This window comes from Akebia trifoliata, chromosome 15, assembly GCF_017979445.1.
Source record: "Akebia trifoliata isolate Shusen 1 chromosome 15, ASM1797944v1, whole genome shotgun sequence".
Classification (NCBI taxonomy): domain Eukaryota; kingdom Viridiplantae; phylum Streptophyta; class Magnoliopsida; order Ranunculales; family Lardizabalaceae; genus Akebia; species Akebia trifoliata.
This window is the reverse complement of record NC_141389.1, coordinates 1574293-1598306: the sequence shown is the minus strand read 5'-3', so window position 1 is coordinate 1598306 and position 24014 is coordinate 1574293. Positions and strand designations below refer to the sequence as shown.

General features: G+C 31.1%; 2 protein-coding genes across 2 annotated transcripts; both read left to right on the top strand.

The window, feature by feature from the left end:
- The first annotated feature begins 4090 nt into the window (after nucleotides 1-4090).
- Nucleotides 4091-10567, top strand: LOC147383825 (enoyl-[acyl-carrier-protein] reductase [NADH], chloroplastic-like). Its single transcript, XM_086425847.1, has 13 exons — nucleotides 4091-4341; nucleotides 4427-4727; nucleotides 6737-6846; nucleotides 6959-7014; nucleotides 7094-7178; nucleotides 7274-7321; nucleotides 7912-7986; nucleotides 8083-8194; nucleotides 8781-8832; nucleotides 8931-8982; nucleotides 9085-9142; nucleotides 9980-10078; nucleotides 10164-10567. The coding sequence occupies exons 2-13, from the start codon at nucleotides 4445-4447 to the stop codon at nucleotides 10313-10315; spliced, it is 1182 nt and encodes a 393-aa protein (XP_086281973.1). The 5' UTR covers nucleotides 4091-4341; nucleotides 4427-4444; the 3' UTR covers nucleotides 10316-10567.
- Nucleotides 10568-13033: 2466 nt separating this feature from the next.
- LOC147383824 (uncharacterized) lies at nucleotides 13034-14592 on the top strand. Its single transcript, XM_086426749.1, has one exon. The coding sequence runs from the start codon at nucleotides 13144-13146 to the stop codon at nucleotides 14263-14265; it is 1122 nt and encodes a 373-aa protein (XP_086282875.1). The 5' UTR covers nucleotides 13034-13143; the 3' UTR covers nucleotides 14266-14592.
- The last annotated feature ends 9422 nt before the right edge of the window (nucleotides 14593-24014 follow it).

Here is a 24014-nt window from a genome sequence, read left to right as displayed (position 1 = left end):
TAAATGATCAGCCCATTGGGCCATAGAAACAATCTACATGTCGTAGCCCTAATTGTGGGTCTGCTAATTTTGAAATTGACACGTGGTATCCATCAGTGGGGTTTTTTCTGTAATTTCAATTGGCACACAAATTTCTACTTAAAACATCCATTAAATGAAATAGATATGAGAAACATTTTCCTTACTAACTTAGTAAGATTTTAAGCCTTATTAAGTGTCATTTTGTTCAAATGGATTCCCACATCAGCAATCCAACACCACAGCCCTCTGCTACTGAACTTCCCAATAACTACCAAACTTAAAATTGAAATTTAACAGTGAAAAATGACCTTTTTTTTTGGCAAAAAATATATTCAAAGTTCATAAAATTTTATCATCTACAATCCTGAAGCATCGGATCATATTTTTGGATGCTACAGGGAGAACCCAAGATCCTTAGTGAGGGTGAAAACCTTACTAACTTAGTAAGGCTAGTCTGACTCAATAAATATTACAAAGACACCAATAAATAAATAAATATATATATCATGATCTTTTAGGATTCATAGAAAGAGCTTCTTACCAATAATAATAGGAAAAATCCTAAAAAGATAAAAGAATGAAATAAAAGAAAGTGAAAGAGAAAGTCGAGAGAAAAGGAAAAGAGAGGGGGTAGAGCGATCCTCTGTAGTGCGTTTTCCTTGTAGTTTCGTGTAGAGGATTTTAACGGTTGAAAAAGTGCCACATCACAAAGACACAAAAATCCGTCCGTTAAAAAATGAAAGTTCAGGGTTCGTTCATTTTCAAATCTTTAGATCAGGCAAATTTTTTTTTTTCCATTTTTTTTTTTAATTTTAAATATGATCCATACATGTTTGTGATAAAGCCCACGAACATATTCAAAATCTATGATGATAAAAGGCCTGAGTCCAACTGCTAGGGATCACTAACGTGTTGTTTGTTAAACTGAAAAAAATAAGTGCTAAATAGCATTAAGCGCTGAAACTTATAAGTGCTGAATAACATTAAGCGTTGAAACTTATAAGTGCTGAATTTAAGTACTGAAAAAGTTGTTTGTTTAGATGCTAAATCATGTTAGTTACACATTGCTGAAGCTGGTTTGTTACCTTTACAATCATATTATACATTATTTGCATATTTCAAATGCCTATTTCTTATCAAACACAATAAAATATATTATTTCTTATAAAATTAAAATACAATTCATTTTTAAATAATAAATAATACTCAAATCTTCAATTTATAAATAATAAGTTATATTTATAAAAGTCCACAAATTTCAAATTAAAAATAATAATGTCATACAGTTCACAAAAATTTGAAATCAACATTAAAAGAACTTAATTTTGGATGAATAATTTTCAATGGAAATAAAGGATGTGTAATTATAAAAGCACCCTATGAATTAATAAGGGTAACCTACACCATAGCCAATTTTTTTGTTTTATATAGATTAACGTTTTTGGAATGAGCAAATTTTTAGTGAGGATGGTCTATATGGTCTAGAGATCATCCTCACCAAAAATCAGTCATTTTTGAAACCTCTAACTCATCAAAAATAGTTTTCAAAAAAAAAAAAAAAAAGGGGACGATTTACAATTATAGAACTTGTTTTGATAGGGTTAGAAGTTTCAGGATGTGCTGATTTTTGGTGAGGATGATCTCCTCATTGTAGAGATCATCCTCATCAAAAATCAACTTATTCCATAAAATTTAACTCATATAAGACAAAATAATTTAACCATGGTGTGGGTTAATTAATTTGTGGAGTGCTTATATACTAATGAGGAGATCATCCTCACCAAAAATCTACTCATTCCAAAACTTTTAAATCATATAAGACAAAATAATTTAGCCATGTTGTGGATTTATTAATTTGTGGGGTGTTTATATCCATGGGATATAAGAGGTAATATATTTTTAAGATTAAGGGCATACTTGTTCATGTTCAAAAAAATGAAGGGCATACTTGTCCGTGTCGAAAAAACGAAGTGCTTACCGCTTCAGCACATTTTTTCAGTATTAAAATAGTGCTGAATTTTTTTCACTTATTTTCAGGAATAGGCGCTGAAAATATAGAGTAAACAAACGCACTATTTTAACAAAAACTGCTGAATTTAATTTTTTTCAGTAATAAGCACTGAAAAATAACGCAAACAAACACTGCCTAAGTAGGTTACCATTTCTTTGTAGGTCAACATATGTGCAATTTTGTTGAACCATCCACAATTGCTCAATTCTCTCTCTTTTCTTAAAAAGGAAATAGGTTAGGTGGCTTCACAAGGTCCAAATCTTTAGATAATACTCGAGATTTGCATTTTACGACGATGATTGGATGGCTATGCTATGTCTATGAGCAAATAAAATGTACTTATTTTCTTGAAAGTAGTATTTATTTCACATTAAAAATGACATAATCTGTGATAAAAGTTATTAAAAAAAAAAAAAAAAACTCTCTTAGGCTATGTTTGGATTGAGAGAAGTGGAGAGAAGAGAAACTCATTAAGAGAAGAGAAATTCAATTTCTCTCCACTATGTTTGGATTGGCAGGAGAGAACTTGGGACAACTTTAGAATTTTAAAATATCTTAAAAGAGATCTAGGGGCAGAGTTGGCATTATAAAATAATTTAAAAAGGTTTCTCTCAATTTCTCTCCTCTTTTAGATAAACTTGTTTTTAATGAGTTTAGTTACTTGGTATTGACAAAATTTTAACTCAAGTCTTTGGTATCATCACCCAAAGACTTTATCAACTAAGTTAGCTAGCACTTGCTATGATCTTTACAATGATATTCATCAGTAAATATTTAAATAAATTTAAATTTTATATTTATTATTTGTATTTGTATTTTCATAGAAATAAGTTTCCTATTTATTTATTTTTTTTTGCTTCACACAACCATTCAAAAAGATAATAAAAAAAAAAATTATATTTATATTTTATTTTTATGACCATCCTTGTTTGGTGTGATAGTAACACTCTATATCAATATAAAACAAATAAAATTCCCAAGCACTTGGTTTCAGTTGAAATTTGTCGTAATTTTTTTGCGATGGATGTTTATCAGCTCTGATCGTGACAAATCATCTAATTTTTAATTTTTTTACAAGTTCCTGCAATTATTTATTTATTTAAAAACAATAAAATTTTCATCACCAAAATCATCTTAAAACAATGCAAAAATTTACCACCTTTGATAGGGGTACCTAAGTTGTTCACCAACCCATGTGATCACTCTAATTTAATTCCTCTAAAAACTGCCACAAACATCTCAAAATCCATGCAACAAATAGGGTGCTTTAGATGTATCCCCACCATGTTTTGGTGAACATTTGAGATATCCTCTTATTTTCTCAAATTAATGGCATTCCCCTTGACCTCAATCTATCATTGAAGACTATGAAAATGACTAAAATGTCATCCTCCCTAACTTCAAAGACAAGAAGAATGTTTGCTTTTTTTTTTTCTTCCATAAATCCATCATCTTCCAAGTCAGTAACCTATACTTAACTCCATCATTAATCCATCCACTTAAACCTTTTCAGAAGACCCTTGATTTTTTTTTAAATCCAAAATCCATCATATTTTTCTTCTTAAAAAAGAAAAAGAAAAAAACTAATGATGTTCTAATGCCCCCTCTAACATACACCCCCTACTCCCCCCATCACAGAACCGTAGATGATTTGCCTTGAGATACACATAATCATAAATTTTTTTCTTGTGTGTCCTGAGGCAATTAATCTCTATGACAGGGACGTATGTTAGAGGAGGGGGCATCAGATTGTCACGACTAAAAAAATAATCACAATCACGTCTTATTCATGAGGTATAAAAGTGTTGAAGAAGAGAGTTAGAGTTTGATTACGATTGGTTGACATTTTGAAGTGAAAAATCAAAGGTTATTTGAGTAGTATTTGAAGACCAAGACATTTTTGGTCATTTTCTATCAGTCTCTCAATGAAGAATGAGATCAAGGGGTGTATTATTGCTTTGCTTAGAAAGCACAAGGAGCAATCTCAAATATTCATCAAAATTTGGAGAGTTATTTCTAATATTACCCTAATAAATATTTTCGAAACTCTCTCTCTCAAACCCAACTACCTGTAACCTCTCTCACACCTGTTTTTTTTGCGACATTTCCAAAGCTTCAAAACTCACACAGAGCCTCGATTTCATCGAAACCCTTATAAACTTTCCTCTCCATTAAATTAGGGTTTAGACAGACCTCTTGCTGATAATTACGAGAGAGAAACTTTCTTGAAATCTCCTATAATTTCTACTCCACGCCACTCATTTTCAGCGATTTTGATCGCAAAGAGTCACAACTTTCGCCCCAAAACGGTCTTGATTTCCTTCTCTCTTCTTTTTAATATTTATTTTCTCATATTTCTTCACAATATGTATTTAAATTTCCGATCTTTTGCAGATTTCTACTCGAATTGAGATGGCGGCTACTGCAACTTCAGCTCTGCAAATTGCGACCACAAAGTCCTCTGTTTCTTCTTCTTCTTCTAAGAGGATTTTAAAGCCGAATTCTGCAATTTTCGGTATCGATTCGAATGGGGTTTCATGGACTAAGCTTACGAGCTCTTCTCATGTCGCATCGGCAAGGCCTTTCTTCCAGAGCTTCAAATCATCTCCTTTGAAATTCAACAATGTCGTTACAAACGCAATTTCTGAAGCCATTGAGACCAAATCTGCTCCAGGGTTACCTATCGATCTGAAAGGTTAAGAAATATTCCTTCTTTTGAGTTTCCTGTCTTAGATTCGTATTCGAATATGATCATGGATGTAGATTAGTTCTTGAAATTGATTTTATTGTCGTACTTTTGGTGACCAATTTTGCATTTATATCAATTGTTTTGGGCAAAATGGCAGTCGTTGTTAAATTTTGATTGGGGGGTTCAGTTCAATACAATTAAATTCGGGAGAGTTTCAGAAAATATAAAAATGATGTTTTTGACATTTGAATGTTGAATAAAATAAAGAGTCGTGCTGGAGTGACCTCAACCTGGAACCTCATATCGCACTTCTTGGCGTGAAAGTGGATAGGAACCATAGATGCGTTTTCATTTGTTTCTTGATGAAAAGCTTTCTATGGTTCCTATACACTTTCACGTCAAGAAGTACGATGTGAGGTTCCAGCCTGAGGTCACTTCAGCATTAATCTAAAATAAAATTTTGAGTGTGAAGGGTAAAAATGTTACCATATCTCATGATTAATTGATAAATTGATATTGAATTTTGTGGATTCGCCAATTATTCGGCTATAATCCCTTATTCAGAGAATTTTGTTATGTGGCCTTAGAAGCTCGATTGATCGATTGATTGTTATAGCCTTATTCGGCTGTAATCTCATGATTGCCGGTACTTCTCAAACAATGTTTATCACAATATTTACTTAGCTTGGGTTCTCTGCCTATTTTGAAAGATTTACATTTCGAAATTAGTTTAATTGTAGTAGGAAATCTAAGGAGCCCAATGTTAATTGAAGTAGGTTTAGTACAGTAATACAAATGCAGAACTTTTTTTTTTTTCGTTTTTTCTTTTCAATACATGGTTGAATACTAATTTTGTTGAAATTGCAAATCTTTTTATAAGGATATATTCTTCACTGAAGTGTTATATTCATAAGCACCCAAATCATCAAAGGAAGGGGAGGGATTTAAATTCACCGCAGATCCCTCCAATTGACACAGGAGAGTGGATCCTAAGAAGTCGGACCAATGGAAAGGGTCTAAATCAGTGCAAGGGGGGGAAGGAATCCGCAAGAGCAGGACTAACCAGATTCTAATTCATCAACAAGAAATCCTATGAATTCTAAGTTCCCTTAATCTTGATGGTGTTGATTCCATAAAGGCCTTCATTTTCTATTGAATTTAATTATTCTGTATCATTTTGGTTTGAGATCAAGTTTGTTGACCTTCATATCCATTTGAGGTCTTTTAACTCTTAAGTTACCTTGATTTATGAGTTCTTGAGCAGTGACATGATATATATTTTTTTGCTTTTTTTTGTGGGGACTTATGCACGTGCCTTCTATTGATAGCAAAGTAATTTAGATAGATATCACCACTGCTGCATCAGCTTGTTAAATTAATTTACTGTTGTATGCAAGGGAACTTTTTCCGTCCTTGAACAAGGTGGACTAGTATTCTTCTCTTATACTTGATTGGTACTTATTTTGATTGCCACTATTTTTCATGTAATTTTTGTATTTTGGGGACGATGTTGGAATGAATTCCTGGGCTATTGTATCATTCAACCGCTGAACTACTGTAGGAAATTTCATACTTTTTTTTTTTTCATGATGAGTAAGCTGGACTTGAACCCATGACCTCAAAGTTGCTTTGCAATGTTTCAAAGCAACTGAACTATGGTTCTAAGCCCAGAAATTTCATACTTTAGGTTGTACTTTGAGGAACAAAGATTGCTATTTCAAAATTTATGTGCTAAGCTGATGAACCAATGGCATGACACCATGTGCATTGAAAAAAAATACTAAAATAAAACACTTAAACTGCTCCAAAATTTTCTCTCTACTAACCAATCATTCTTGCCATTGGTTCATCAGCTTAGCACATAAATTTCTAAACAGCAAATCATTGTATAACCTAGAGTTGTTCTGTGTGTGCTTTTCTTTTTCACACCAAACAAAGAACTATTACACGATCACATGTAACAAACGCTAGTAACTACCGAATTGACATTATGCATTTTTTTTTTCTTTTTGCAGGTAAAAGGGCATTTATTGCTGGCATAGCTGATGACAATGGATATGGTTGGGCCATAGCAAAATCTCTTGCCGCTGCAGGAGCTGAAATTCTCATTGGTACATGGGTGCCTGTATGTACACTACCATCCTTCCATCATATTTTTATCACAATAAGTATACTAATAACAACTATTTGATGGGATCACGAAAGCGTAATTCCTGATACAAAGCTTACCTATGCAGGCACTGAACATTTTTGAGACCAGTCTACGTCGTGGGAAGTTTGATGAGTCGCGCGTGTAAGAATTTTTTGATCTTGTGTTTCTGAGTCATACTTATAGAACTGTCTCGACTGATAGAGAATTTGACGCTTCACAGGTTGCCAGATGGTTCTTTAATGGAGATTACTAAAGTATACCCACTGGATGCTGTTTACGACAGCCTTGAGGATGTGCCCGAAGATGTAATTATATGAGAAGCTTTTATTATGGCTACTATGGATTTGGAGAGAGTTAAATCTAGTCCTGTTTTTGACTAACATGTTGTGGTTTTGTGCAGGTTAGAACAAATAAACGTTATGCAGGATCCTCAAATTGGACAGTTCAGGTATGGGTGATCAGGAGAGATGCTTCTCAGTGAGATCTTTTTTCTCTTACCTAATGTCCTAATTCCTCAACCCCTTCAACTTTCCCGTCCTCATCCATTTTAGGCCCCATAGAATTAGAGTCAGATAGGTAAAGTGGAGGTGTGCTAATTGAGAGGGAAATTTTATAAGAAGGTAATAAGACTGGTAAGCTTTTTGGAGCTAAATGTTGGGCAGTCAAGTAACATGTTCATAGATTGAGCGTAGCAGAGACAAAGATGCTGCGATAGATGAGTGGAAAAGCTAAGAAAGATAAAATTAGAATTGATTGCATTCATGAAAATTTAAGAGTAATCCCTATAGGTGATCAACTAAGGTAAAGCCAATTGAGATGATTGTCGAGTGTATATTTTCCTCCACTCTCGGGTGTGTCGTACCCCAATGAAGCCCCGTGACCCTCTTACATTCGTAGTTCTCCCCTCTCCATCAAAGTTATTCGAACTCTAAATTAAGTTGAATGTTGCCTCATAATTAGAGTTATACACATCTTGAAATTTATCTAACAAACTAATGTTTGCCATCTTACCACGGGATTTTTAAACTTAAAATGCAGGAAGTAGCGCAATCCGTGAAAAAGGATTTTGGGACAATTGACATCCTTGTGCATTCTCTTGCCAATGGGCCAGAGGTACAGTCTAATTCATTTTTTCTCATGATCTCTATGCCATGTCCGCTGGTATCGACCTCTTTATGGCATGTATTCTGTTATTTCACTAATAAGCAGGTGAGTAAGCCTCTGTTAGAGACATCCCGGAAAGGGTACCTTGCAGCAATCTCTGCGTCAAGTTACTCTTACGTTTCCTTACTAAAGCATTTCATTCCGATAATGAATCCAGGCACGCTACTTATTAGAATCATACAATTGTTTTTTGTTATAAATTCTTTCCTTTTTCTTTTAGATATTATCATGGTTTCAAATCTCAGTTTGACGTCTCGTCTCATCTATGGAGGAGACCAAGTCATCTAGGTTGAGTCAAGTTGTGTCGGATGAGATAAACCATTTAACTTGGTTTATAATTATTTATTCATATATGTTTATATGAAAATAATTATAAATTTTTATTTATAAAATGAGGTAGATTAGAAGATGTTTTATTATAAAATCATATTTTATTTAAATAATAAATGTTTAAATTCTTAAAAAATTAATTATTTTCATTAAAAAATACGAAATCCCGATTGTCTCGGACGAGTTTTACTGACTTGGATGAGATTTTCAAAATATCGGTCAAGTCAACTCGTTTGTCTCGCGAGATTCTGCAGATGTGAGGCACTTGTCTATCCGTCTCGTTCATGGACAATACTGAGATGATTCGGGCAAGTCATCTCGGTCTCGGATGAGATTTAAAACCATGGATATTGTACAATTTGTAGCATCAATTAAAACTACCTGGAATTTACAATCCAATTTTTATACGGCAGGTGGTGCTTCAATTTCTCTCACGTATATTGCATCTGAAAGGATCATTCCAGGGTATGTATGCCTTGCCTATGTTACCTGGTTTTGTTTCGATAATTATCTAGTTCTCATAGAGACAGAACTTAATCTGATTTTTTTTTTCTTATATATAGATATGGTGGTGGCATGAGTTCTGCCAAAGCTGCTCTAGAGAGTGACACCCAAGTGAGTTTTCCCAAACAGCCAATATGACAATCCAAGAGTGGTCTCTTTTTCCTTTCTTGACCAGACGAGACGGTACTTAATTGCCCATGCTCCTTGATGCAGGTGCTTGCTTTCGAAGCTGGAAGGCGTCACAAAATTAGAATTAATACGATATCTGCTGGTATGCTTCCCTCATCTTTTGAATCTTAAATTTTCTTTGAGCATAATATTTAAATATCTTTTTTTTATGTAACAAAGACATGGACACTTGTATCAATGTCCACATGGATATACATTTCCAGACTCAGAGACTTCCATGCACACATGCGCACAATATGTTTACTGATCCAATTTATTTGATATATTTAGGCATTTATTTTCAGAATACTTCTATCCCATATTGATATACAATATACGATTGTATCTATTTAAATAAGTTGATACGCATTAACGTTAAACTAATAGCACAAAATATTTTAGTAAGTTAATCATGTTTACTATATGTCTAGGGGACCGACTAATTGCACACCATTAGTAATTGGTAGCACTTGAAAAATTACCTTTTTTTTTTTTGTAAACTCTATTTTAACCTATTAATTGCACTTCATTATTGGTAACGTTAAGATTTAGGGTTATTCACCTTCTTGTGACTTTGTCTTCTTTGTTCGTGTAAATTGTAAAAGTCCTTGTCATACAATCAAGTATTTCTTACAAAAACTATTGAAACAACAATAATTTATGTGAGCGTGATTGAAGAGGAACGAAAAACCAAAAAACAAAGGAATGTAATATTTTTATTTACGTCCAAATAGAGTGCAAAGGGAAATTTTAAGTGATGGAGTGCATTTGGTAGTGGGTGGTTTGCAACTAGTGGGTCCCTATGTCTGGTACCCAACATGGCAAATTCCTCAGAAATAGTGTCCTCGTCCGAACAAATTCTTTCCCTTACATCTATGGAATGAACTGATGAACTTCATAAACATCTTAAAAATCTCCCTCATATTGCATTTTTTCTTAGGCCCATTGGGAAGCCGTGCTGCAAAAGCCATTGGATTCATCGATACAATGATTGAGTACTCATTAGCTAATGCACCATTGCAGAAAGAATTATTTGCAGGTAAGTCATCAAGAACTTCCAACAGTCTACTTTATATACTTGTTTCGGTTTATAATTCACTAAGCTCGAGACATACATGGAGCAGATGAGGTTGGGCATACCGCTGCCTTCTTGGTATCACCATTAGCTTCGGCAATAACGGGTGCAGTTATTTACGTCGACAATGGTCTGAATGCAATGGGAGTGGGAGTTGATAGCCCAATATTTAACGAACTTGACATTCCAAAAGACAACTAGTGGTACAAACTTATAAGTTGTTTGGTTTAGGTGGGGTTTCTTTTACGAGTATTTACTTATTGTAGTAATGTTGTTAATTTCCCTCCCTTTCTTTATTATTGTTCATAATCCGAGGATAGCTCAGTCGGGTATCCCCCCGTTTTTTTATCAGAAATTTTCAATTTCTATTTGTTGGAATAATGTTTAATGTTAGTGATTTGATGAACAAATGTTTCACATTTCGTAAATCTCAATTATGGGGACTTTGTGCAAGTGAGCCAACTTGTTTATCTTTGTCGGGAAAAGATCTTCCATAATATACGGAGGATCAGATCTTATGGAGGTGTGGAGCTCTTCTTGGTCGACGTTTTGTTTCTGATAATATGAGAAGTAAGTTGTCATGGAGAAAGCAAAAAAATATTGGTTTAGAGAAATAATTTTTCAAATAAATGATTTTCAAGTAAATTGTTTTCTTGTGTTTTGTTTCACACGGAAAATCCTTTATTGGTATTTGATTTTCTGAGAAAATCCTGTAAGAAAATTATTTTTTACTGTTCGAAACTTTTACATCCCATTGGAAACATGGTTTTAAAACTCATTTGACTTCTCGTCTCGTGAATGAACAAGATTGAGTTGTACCACATGAGTTTTCTGATTTATTCGAGTCTTCTTGATCAAGAATGATACAATTGATTGACTTTTAAGAGACACATCAGATTTGAGATGACTTGTCAATCCGTCTCATTCGTGGACGATACCAAGATGAATTAGACGAGTTTACCCTTATCATATATCTCGGGATATGTGTAATTATAAATTTTTTGTGTATCTCAAGGCAAATTATTTGTGATTCTGTGATGGAGGTGTATGTCAGAGCGGGTGTCAGATTATCACAACTCATAAAACAAAGGATATCCATGGGGACAAAAATTATAATTAAATGTAAAAAAATTAATAAATTTTTTTTTCTAAAGTTTCCAAGCCATACAAGAGAGGAGGAATTGAGACAAACTTGGCTAAAATATAATTAAATCTACCAAATAATATTTAGGACCCTTACTTATTGGATCGAGGCTTTATCGGATCAAATTTTTATCACATCATAATGGGTGCCCACCGGACTAGATCTAATTCGAATTGATATATCGGATCAGGAACATAGTTGATCCAAAATCAATCCTTTAGATTATCTTATCAAATCAAATCGATCCTTATACCGCAAATCCTAAATTTAATTTTAATTTATAGGAAAAAAAAAAAAGATATGATGTAGGGCTTTTCTATTTGAAATTGCAGTAATGGGATCGATTGACATAGGGCTGGTAATGATCTGAAATGTACCCGATGTCCAAATCGATCCGAAATCATGAAAAATTGGATTTTTGGATCGGATTGAAATCTTAGTTTTAATACAATTTTGAATTAGACTCGGATGGACTCCAATCCGTTCCGAACACATTTTACTATTTTTTTATATTCTTAATTTCATATAAATATATATATAACACATTTTAATCTTTTTGATTTTTCTCTATATTTGTAATTGAAAAGTGAATTTTTTTTAAATATTATATGATTTTATATTTTTTAAATATTGATAATTTGAAAATAAGGCATGTGTTCGGATCAGCTCATATGGATTTCAGATTAAGGATGAAATGAAACGGATAGGATTTTGATTCGCATATTCATTAATCCGATCGAATCGGATACATGTTTAAAAAATTCGGATCGATATTAGAGTGATACTGATCCGGTACCAAACCGATCCGTTGCCAGTGTTTACAATGCTGGTCAGCACGTGACTTTTCCAGATTAGAACGAAATTATTGAAACCTAAGCTGCTTCGTTGGACACAACGCAAGGTTGGTTACGTTTTCGCTTTTCAAACGACAAGTGGAGACGAACAAGGCAATGTGTACGCGCAGAGCATCAGAGATTCAAGTTTTAAATTGTTTGAATTAGATGTATCCCTCCACGTTTTCGTGAATATTTCAGATATCCCTATATTTTCAAATTCATGGCATGCTCCCTTGACCTCATTCTTCTTTAGTAAATTAACAAACATGGACCTATATGCCCTCATTTTAAAACTTGAGTAAAACAAACCCCTTTTAAATTCAAAATTCCATTAGTCTTCTACTTTCTCAAAAATCCTATTTTTTTCTTGAGATTTAAAAGTTAAAAGTCCATCTATCTTAATGTCTAGAAGAATGGATAGAAAGATTACTCACAATGTTGAATATTAATTGATTTTTCAAAAAAAATAAAAAATGCTTCCCAAAAAATTCTCCTCTTATCGATGTTTGAAGCTTGAAATAATTTTATCTCAACAAGATTGAAAATGTGGGTAATTTTATTTTTTTTATTTTTGAACAAAAATAAAAGAATTTTGTCTATTGGTTGAAGATGAGGGCATTCATATCATTTTCATTAATTTATTAAAGAAGACTAAAGTCAGGGGGTATTCCATCAGTTTGAAAACATAATAGGAGAGGGGAGTGTCTAAATCATCTCTTAAAGTTTTCAAATTTTCAAACAGCTGTCACAGTGCCACGTGTCTTAAAAATTTATTTCTCATATGTCCTCACTAAAATAACCCCAATATTACAATTAAATTACGTACATAACCACATACCATTTTCGTAATTATAGGCATAAAAGGGTAGTTTTATAGGGTTGTTCATGTGGTAGATGCCAGTCACGGACACTGAAAGCTCAATAGAGACAAAAATGGCGGAATCTTCGCCAAATTTAGAAACGCTCCTCTAAATTTAGCGGACTTTTCTTCAAATATTTAACAAGACCAATTCCACTCCAACTCTAGTGTTCTTGTAGCCGAAAAGAAGATGAAAGCTTCTCTCAAGTTTCGAGAGGAACAAAAGCCTCTTTTTAGGGCAAAAGTTCCAATAAGTGTTTTAGGGTTTCCATTCCAATCTGGAATCTCTGCAGGTGATTCGAAAGAGCTTTGTTTGATTCTGAGTACGTTTTTCGAATCTGGTCCGTCTTTGAAAATCGTTTATCGTCCAAACGATTCATGGAATCCTTTCAGTCTCGTTGTAAAAACAGGAATCGGTTCTTTCGGATCGCCGATCTGTACTCCTTTAGCTATGAGTGCTGAGTTCAATCTACTTGGTAATGGAAACCCTAGTTTTTTCCTCCATTTCAAGCCTCAGATCGGCGATTTCTCGATTAAGAAATCGGTTGGTTCGTCGATTGATTTACAGTCGAAATCATCGGTTTTCGTACCGAAGATCAAAGCGCCAGCTAAGGATCTTGATTCGGATGTTGAGGAATCTGTTATTGGTGGAGAAACACCGTTAGATAACGGCGTTTACAGGCTGACTAACGGCTTGTTTGCTGAGAAGAAAATAAACGGTTTAACGACTGGAAATAACTCCGTTAATGTGATTGGTAACTTATTTAACGGCGTTGAAGTAAGCGCGAGAACCGTTCTACCAGTGAGAAGCCGTGCAGTATTGAAATTCCGTTGGGGCGTCAGATTTCCGGCGGAGATGAAGAGTGCTTTTATGGAGGACGGGATCAGCAATCCAACCACTGAGATTTCGCTTCGTAAGTTTCCGTTCCTCGTGATGAGCAAAATCGCGATCGAACACGTGGCTGATGATTCGAAAGATAGTAGTTCGAAGCGAGATCCGTCTAGAATTTTCTCTGGAAATGCTGACGTGGCAGAAGCTTGTTTCAACGTTAGGCGTCAGTTGGAGGTTCTCCAGACGGAGAATGGCTTGTTGAGGAAATCCATGGAAGAGCTGAGGTCAGATATCGAGATCGGAAAGTTACATTCAGTTGCCGGTAGTCAGGATTCCGGCAAATTTAGAGACACTAAAAGGAATGGCGGGAAATATTTTGGGGGGAAAACTGATGGCGATCGCCAGAGGAGAGAGAGGGAGGCATCGGAATTTGACGTGTTGGCCGGAAAAGTGACGGATGGGGTTGTTAAGGAGGAGTAGTAGAAGGCTAAAATGGGTACCGCCGGTACCGGGATTTGACACCGATCTGAATCTTCTTCTCTTCTTCTTTTTTATTTTATTATTATTATTTTTTTAAAATTTTATGTTTAGGGCGCCTGGAAGAATTTACATACAATAGACCAATAGAGAGTATAGTCAGTGAGAGTCTGTCTTTATTTATTTGTTTTTTTTTTTTTTTTTTTAAATTTAATAATAGAGTATGTAAAATTGTCTTTATTTAGAGTTGTTTTGTTATTTTATGTGCCTATCTATAAGGGTGGGAGTATGATAGCTTATAATATATGAAAAGGTAATCAATTCCTATCTTATACGCGTCGCATACTCAATCGACACCTTTGACGTGAGAGGCTCAGGAATTGTAGATGTGTTTTTCTCGGGATACAGAACTACGATTCCCCATTAAAAGAGTTCTGCATCTTGATGAAAACATAGGAGAGCATATCTTCGATTTTCAAGCTTGTCACGTTCGGGGTGTCAATAGAGTAAGTGCCTAAGTCAGATTATCACGACTCTAGATAAAATAGATCTAACATTGTTGGGGGAGAAAATTGGGATTTGTGGATTATAAGTCCGACTTTGAAGTGGCCAACCTGCTTCAAATTTCGAAGGAACCCTCATCATTATAAGACATGTGGTATTTTCTATTTATTTCATGTCCTTATATTTTCATAAAAATTTTAAATACATCTTTTTGCAATGCCACGTGGAGTTCAATGAAGAGGGTTCAAAATTTTGAAATGGGCTACCTGCTTCAAAGTTTTTTTCCCGTGGGTTGTGGGGTAGTTCCTTGAATGAGTTAGATTGTGGGTAGTTTAGAGAAGTGTGTAGTTAGGATAGTTTTTTTATATCTTGTATTTATATTAATTAATTTTAATAAAATTATTCAGAGAAAAGATATTTAGTCCTTAATTGGATTGGAGATTCATCATTTTGACTTGATGGTTTTGGAGGCCCGATTAGGGTTGTCAATGGATCGGATCAGACTTGATAACTTTGATTCTAAATCGATGTTTTAGAATTTGATATTGATTTGATCCGATATGTTATTGGATTGTATCTGGATCAATCATGTCTCGATTTGATAATATATTATAAAGTATATAAATTATATTATATATTTGTTGAGAAGTATGAACTTTATTTAGAATTTGTATATAAATTCAGGTTTGGCCTGATTTGAATCAGATCTAATTGTTAATGGATCGGCTTTGGATCTTAATATTGAGTTTCAATAAAAAAATCTGATTTGATACTTATTAGATTCAATCCATTGACAATCCTAGGTCCAATCTCCCGTGAATTAATCTCAATCTTTTTTATCTTTTTTATTATTGTTGTGATCCAATCTAAGTAAACACGTAACATATTATTTATTTATTAAAAATATAGTAAGGTAAGTTTGAGTTGCAGCAGAGGGTTTAGTAACATTTTGATGGTTTGAGATGTTATGAAGAAGATCATAATAATCCTAGTAAGAAATAATGCTTTGATTAGGACTGTCGATGGGTTGGATTGGGGTGGATTTGGAACAAAACTAATAAGAATTGGATTGGACCTAGAATTAATCCAATAGTTATGGGATCCGGTCTTTATCTGATCTTATTATTTGGATCCAAATAGGTTTCAATAACAAATGGATCATATCTCCTTGTACAAGATTGCGGGTGGCTAAGATCCATAAATTGAATTTTCCAATAGTGATTAGTTGGTTTTTCAACCTTCCCTTTGTGTAGGCAGGGAATTGGACCCATATTTGGGCTTTGCTCAGTCCATAGACCATGGTCTTGTCCAAGGACTGGTACACACGCACTAGGTGAGTGAGGGTGCACCCTCGGGGGTGGCCTCTGAAGAATTAGTGCTCATACTGGGTATCAAACTCAGACCTACGTGCATTAACTAGGGGTGCAACCTGGTCCGGTTCAAATCAAGAGCCGAACCAAATCGATAGCTTTGGTGTGGTTTGTTTGGTTTGGAACAAGTTGTAGTTCAGTTATTGGTTACAAAAATGGGGAGCCAATCAATTTGGTTTGGTTCTAAAATCAAGTTTGTATAGAACCGAATCAAACTGAGAACCAAACCCTTATGCAATAAATAAATATATATGTATATGATAATTATTATGAATTATTTTAGGAGTTAGGACATAGATTGATGATGTTTTATGGATAAACTAATTTTTTATGGATAGATTAGTGATTATTGGTATGAAATTCTATGTTTATTACATATTTATTTTTTCATAAAAAAATGTTACAATCAAAGGTGGAGCCAGGATTTTACTCATGTAAGGGCAAGCAAGAGTATAGAATTTTTTTCTAGGACAACTACGAGTGGAAAAAATTATTTGTAGGGGCAATGAAGAGTGAATAAAAAATATTGTGGGGGCAATAGTGACAGATTTTTTTATCCACTGGTAAAATCTGTCACAATAGCTCACTAATCCATAGATTTTGAAAATTCTTGTGGGGGCACGTGGCCCCACTATAAATCCGCCCCTGTTTACAATTTATAGAATATTGACAACCTATAGAACCAAACTAAACCAAACCAACTTTAGTTTGGTTCGGTTCCAATGGAATTTGGTTCGGTTCTGTTTCTTATTTAGTAGAATTGACTTATGTCGGATCGGTTCCAACTTGGCCTCAAAATGTACCAAACTTAACCAAGTTGTACCCCTAACATTAACCGCTAATCAATCTGAAATAGCCATTGAGCCAAACCCCTCGAGATTAGGTCTTATTATTTGGATCAAAATAAGTTTCAATGACAATGGGATTATATCAGCATTCAATATTTTTTGCTTTGTAGACAGGGAAGGAACATGTCTCTTAAGAATCCAATGGTATACGAATTATAATATTCATATATTTGATCCAATAAAATCCAATCTGATTTATGAAATGATATAAACATATACTTCTTTTAGCGAATAAATACTTACAAGTCACAAGTAGTCAACAACTTAATGGTTATTGATATATGGCTAAGACCACACCTAAGGAAGTAAAAGTTTTGAGTTTGAATCCCCCTTTAGGGATTTATCCGAGAAATTACCTAGTGTGTGTGAGGGAGAGGGATCACATGTGCTTCGAGGATTAGTTGGGTGATTTAAGAGGTCTGGATAGCTTGGTTTCAAAAAAATAAAAAAAATTGATCATAAGTAGTCAATTCCATGCAAACTTTAAAAAACATATTGCACACCACTCTCTCTCTCTTACTCCCTCTCATCTCAACCCTTTATCCTTTCTCGTCTCACTCAACCCCCTTTCCTCTCTATCAACCCACCATTTGTTTCTCACTCATCTCAGTCCTTCTTTTCTTTTTTCTTTTTTTCATCCCTCACATTCTTAGCATAACCCTCCCTCCTCTCTAACTCATGTATCTCATTCTTATCACAACTCTTCATTTATTTTAGAAATGTTGGAATGTAACTTCTTTTTTTTGGAAGTATCATAATAGAGTGCATTGAATATTTTTTAAGTGAAGGGTTGCAATCGATTTTTGAGTGATATTCAAGTAATCACTCCGTTATTTTATTATCATATAAAATATAGGGACAATGATGGTCGGGGTTTGATTTTTAAAAATATTTAATAAAATGGTCCCTGACAAGAAATACGAACCATAAAATACACACTTTATAAAAAATGCCCAGGCAAATTCTAATTAAAAAGTCCGAAATAACAACATAAATATTTTTTATTTTTTATTTTTTTTCCTTCCAGAACCATTTTTTTTTTTTTTTTTGCAATATCTTATGTGATCTCCATGAAGGTAATGTTAAGGATGTTATCATAGTTGTCATCATCATCATATCATTATCATCATAATTATGATTATGATCATCATCATGATCACCACTATCACCATTGTCATCCCCATCATCATCATCATCTTTGGTGAATTGGACATGATCGGTAATGCCGTCAATTTTTAAAACAAGTTCTATTGGCACTCCAATTTTTACTTATTGCACCTAATTTTTAAAATTATTTATTTAGGATTGGGAGATTTCGAAAGTCCTTTCAGACTTTCAATTTTTCTTGGCTTCATGGGGTGTCACTGGTTCTTTATCAAATATTGACAAATTTGTATTAATTGTCAAACCATTGGTAAAAGTATATTTTCAACATGATTATCTAATTTTGTATGGGATATGTGGCTAAATAGCAGTCTTTTTTTCATCAACAAACGATTTAACAGGTTGTTCATACATTATATGTAAACACAATCTCTAAGTTATTTTATTGTTTTGAACTCTTTATAAGCATATTTGATGGGTTATTTGTTTATGTGTAAAATTTTTTGTAAGCTAATACAAAATCTAATTATATTGGATATTTTTTCATATGTCGTGCAATCCGAAATGTCTATACATCTTGTTTTATAAATAAATAATAAGAGGAGTTTGTCCATGCATTTTCTTTAATTAAAATACGATTGAATTGTATCTTTAATGTTAAATTCTTATGTTATATGTGAATATGATAATCTAAACCTTATTTTTAAAAAGTTGGATTTGAATGAATGAATCTTGTCCATCTATTTAGTATTTCTAAGGTCATGATTTCTATTAATTCAGATGTTCTAATATATGTTCTCACTACTTAATTCACATTATTTTTTTGGTCTCATTCTTATTCTTTTAAAATTATTAAGCTGCATAATCTTTCTAATTGGGACTTAGTCAACCTTTATTCGTATGATGAAATCATCTCAATCAATTTTCTTTTGTTTATTAGGTAAATTTTTAAATAATTACTAAAGTTTTTTGTATTTTTAACCGTAGGTTACACGTATCTTGGACTTTCTTATTTTATTATATTAGGTCTAAAATGTTCTTATTATAGATGATAATTATAAGATTGTCATCATAAAGTAATTGAAAAATGTGTAAATCATATGCACGTTTACTCAAACAATGATAATAGATTTGACATATTACTTTGCATTTAAAATTATTTGATATTTTTGAAATACGCATTATTACTTTAAATTTAAAATATTAAACAAAATAAAGATCTAACGATTGAATATTAACTTAAACAATTATATCAAATCCCTCCAAAAAATATTATGTTAACATAAAGAAATATAAAAAAAATTGATTAATTACACCTTCTTCTTCTTCACTATTTTAGAATCAATTAACAAGGTGTTTAAATCTTAAATGAAATAAAAAACATAAAGAACAAATGTGTTTTCTTACCTTTTTTGTTGAAGTCCTAAGTATGCCATTGATATAATTCTTTTTAAAATCATAATTCTTAGAGATATTATGATTTTATTTATTACTTGTTAAATCATTTCAATTTCGATTAGGGCTTGAATAAACACTTCTTGGGTAATTATATATTTTCTAATTTCATAATCAAAAAATTATACAATTAACAAATTATTCTAGTTATATTGACATATTTCGTCAATTATATAATTAATATATAAGGTTGACAGTTTGATTTGTTAAGATTAGATTATATTGACAAATATATAATTAAAGTTGACAAATATTTTTCAACTTAATTAAGAATAATTAAAAAATATATAATATTTACAAATTCGATTTGTATGGTTTAATATTGTGTACTTGTTAGAAAAAATTGATTTATTTAAAATATTATACAATTGAAATGTTTTGATTTCAATCTCCTTAAAAAAATAAAGATGGTTTTCTATATCTTGTGCATGTGTGATAAAATATTAGTTCTATTGAAAATTAATTCAATTTAATTGAAATCATTGAAGAAAAAAATTGTGTGTGACAGAGCTAATTCTTTGAAATTTTATATATAAAAAAATTATTTTCAATTCAAATTCTATTTTTTATTGTGACAGTAATCAAATAGAGATCATTTACATTATGTAGATAAAAAAATCTAAAAAATACATATCAATAGTCCTAAATATTTGGATTATCTTTTAGTATGAATCAATAAATATCGAATAAAATATAAGAAATTTTAAATCATTTCTACATATTTTCTTTTACTGTAAACTAACATAATATTTACAAGTATCAATAAATTCTCATAACATTAATTTATGTTGAGAAACATATATGTTATGTTGACAAACATATCATTTTATGTTATCAATTTTATGAAAAGTAGTTAGTAAATATATGACATGTTGTTGACAAATCTTTAAGTTATCTTGACAAATATATTAGTTTAGTTTACAAATTTTATACTTTATGTTGACAAATTTATCATTTTAACAAGTTTAAATTTTTTCTAAAAAAAATTAAATTAACTAATATAAATTTTATGATTACAGTCAAATCCTCTATGAAAAATCTCTACAATTTCTTATCTAATATTTTAAATGTAGATAATGATGTGTTTAAAGATATATGCTTATGTTTGATGTTTTTAAAATTCAAGGTATGACCCTCTTCCAAATATTAAAGAGATATAAGGATAAAATGACTATAAGATTTTTGTAATAGAGTATTAATTGTTTGATTAGAAATAAAAATGTAAAATTTTCTTTTCCAAAGGATAAAAGTGATATTAGATATCGCATTGGGATGAATTTGTTAAAATCTAAGGAAAAAATAATGATTTGTAAATATTTATTTGTACTGAATACTATTTCTTCTTATAATTTGATTTTAGTATTTTGTTTTGAATAACACTCGAAATAGGTCTAATATTGATATTGTGTATGTGGTTTGTCGATGTAATATATAATATTATATATTTGTAATCGCATGGTAATTTGATTATGATCATTTTTACTTAGGATAAAAATATTATTTAAAAAATTAATGTATGCTTTCCAACAAATATCAACATGACACTATATCAACAAATACTATTTTAAATTTTAAATGAAGTTGGCATTGAAAATATATCTGGAAGAAAATCATAGATTGCATGTAAGATTTTTTTTGTAAATAAAATATTTTAATGGATTGATAAAAAATATTCCATCACCTTTAATCATTAAAAACTTGTAAAGGAAGATAAATTTAAAGAGTGAATGAATTGAAAATCAGAATGATTTTTTTTCGTACATAAAAAATGAAGGAAGAAAAAGATAATATAGGGAAGAAAAATGGAGAAAATGAGAAAATTTGTAGAGAAAGATAAATTTTGACTTTTAAGTCTAAGTCGTAATGTTACTAACTATATAGGTAGCTGATTATATATCAATCGATCATTCACTTATCAACCCAATTTTGAGATCATTTTTGTCACCCTACAACAACATCATAATCCTTTATAGATGTTTCAAGTGCGTTATTTGTTTATAGCGCACTAAAATCATAATATTTGATGACTCAATTGAATTAGCATGACTCAATTGAATTTTGTATTGATTCGATAGTTTGATGAAATCGAGTAAAGAATTGAAAGATTTTAAAATTGATTTAAAATCTTGACTAAATTAATATTATATATTTAATATTCTTTTTCATAAAAATTAGAAAATAAATATAATTTTAAATTTGAAAAATGATACTTATTGAGTATAACTATTTATTTTAGTAATTCGAGTAATTTGTGAGTCCATTCTATGGATGTTCCATTCGAGTCAAAACTTTAATTTTTAACGTAATATTTAATGTCTTACCTAGCATACCTTTATTAGATAAGTTTTACTTTCATCGAGAAGATTTTCCTAATTTCCTGTATTTCTAATATTTAAAAGTCAGTCCCTTTGTCCTTCCTAAATAATATCTTTTTCAATTATGTCTAATATTTTAACTTTCATGATTTCTTATAATTTAATTCATCTTCCATTAAAAAATTATTTATAGTATTTAAGAGGTTATTTCATACTATTATATGAAATTCTTCTTTCTTAATATTTCAAGTCATTAAAAGTCGAACCATATTTTTTATCCGAGTAATTTATAGTATTTAAGATCTCATACCTCATTTTTCCTGTATGATCATTTCTTTCCTAGAATTATTTTTAATTTTTAAAAATATGTTTATTCTTTCGATCTAAACCATCTCTTTTAGCCATTTTTTCCTCGTTCCCTTCTCAATAATTTCTCATCTTTTAAAGCTTGTTTGATTTTTTTTTTTTAGCGATATATATTTGAAAGCTTTTCTTTATCTTTCAACGTGAATAAAAATAGATACCATCGTCTTCATTTTCCTCCAACTATTATTGTTATTGTGGAAATTTCTACAACTCGAGATGTTACAATACATCAATAATCACAACAAGAAAACTTTCTAGGTATTTTGTTATAGTAGAAAAAAACCGACGTCTTGATTGTTGGTCATGCAATCAAGTTTATCGGCTTCCTAGAAAGGAGGATCTACCCCGATCCTATTGAACAGTCAATGATTATTAAGGACATGGGTAGGTCAAATTGTTCAAATCAAAATAAAGAAAAAAGATTTTTGCATGGCCTTCAATCCAATGAAAACAAAGGTTTATGAATGTATCGCAGTATTCCTTATATTTTCTTAATTATCTAAAATATAATTGATTTTGCTTGTAAAATACAAAAAAATAATAATTACAATATTTATTTCATTTTATCATTTTTTGTTATAGATGTTGATAGAAAAATATGGAAGAAGATCTATTGTTACTGCAAATAATCAAAGGTATCTAATATTTTTTTCATATATTTTTTCTCATTCTTTAGCATAAAAATATAAAAATCAATTATTAAAAAGAGAATGTTGATTAATCATTATCTTACTTTTTTTACTTAGAGAATACATGCATATCTTCTTTAACCGTCATATAAGATTTATCAGATTTAACATATTGAATTTATAAATGTTTATCTTATATTAAAGAAAATCTATACATAAAAAATTGGCCTAATTAGTTATTTTTAATCATTTGATTAAAGTAATTTAATTAAGTAATTTTTTATTAAGGATTCAAGCCATTTTAGGGTTACTCAATCAATCTTCAAGTTCTTTAACCCCTTTTTAAAAGATCTTTGATATTTTTATCTAACGTAATGGAACTTGTGAATTAATATATTTGATATGAACTAAGATATTATATTCAATAGAACATTAAAAATCAATTTGAATCAATAGATTCATTTGGTAAACAAGCAATAACTTAAAAAAATAAAGTATAAAATTAAAAAGTAATTAAGAGAAAAGATAATTGAATTGATATTTTTGTAATTTATTGGATTTTGTTTTTAGAGCTCTTTATAGAGATAACTTCATCATAACAACTTAAAAACATTCTAAAACATTAAAAATCAACTTTCCTAAATTATCTATAACATAATAACAATTTTATAATATTAGTATAACTCAATTTGAATATTTTTAAGCACTTCTAATTATAATTTAAATAATAAAAATAAATTAGAAACTAATAAAGAATTTTACTCCTAAAATAATTATGAAATATAAATCATACTAGAAATAGAAAACATAAATCTAATCAAAATTAGAAAATAAAAATAAATCCTACTAGAATTAGAAACTACTTAATATTATAATTAGAATTATAGATGTCTTACATCACTATCAAAAAATTTATCATTATTATTTTTTCAAATTCTTATCTTACTTTTGATATTTGATTGTTGAAGGAGATAGAATCTTAAGATGAAAAATAGTGTAAGAAAATGTACCATGATTGTTGAATCAATTATTTTTTACTTAACCTAGTGTCTAATGATATTTATATGAGAGAAAAATATGAGTTTCCTTTCCCTACAAAATCTTTGAGTGATTTTTTTAAATGATGAAAACTATTGTTGAGGATGCATCTCCACTCTTAGT

Coding starts and splice junctions, on each gene's coding strand:
- LOC147383825 (XM_086425847.1), top strand. CDS start 4,445: ATGGCGGCTACTGCAACTTCAGCTCTGCAAATTGCGACCACAAAGTCC. Junction 8,195..8,780: donor CATTCCGATAATGAATCCAG/GCACGCTACTTA, acceptor TTTATACGGCAG/GTGGTGCTTCAATTTCTCTC. Junction 8,833..8,930: donor TCTGAAAGGATCATTCCAGG/GTATGTATGCCT, acceptor TCTTATATATAG/ATATGGTGGTGGCATGAGTT.
- LOC147383824 (XM_086426749.1), top strand. CDS start 13,144: ATGAAAGCTTCTCTCAAGTTTCGAGAGGAACAAAAGCCTCTTTTTAGG.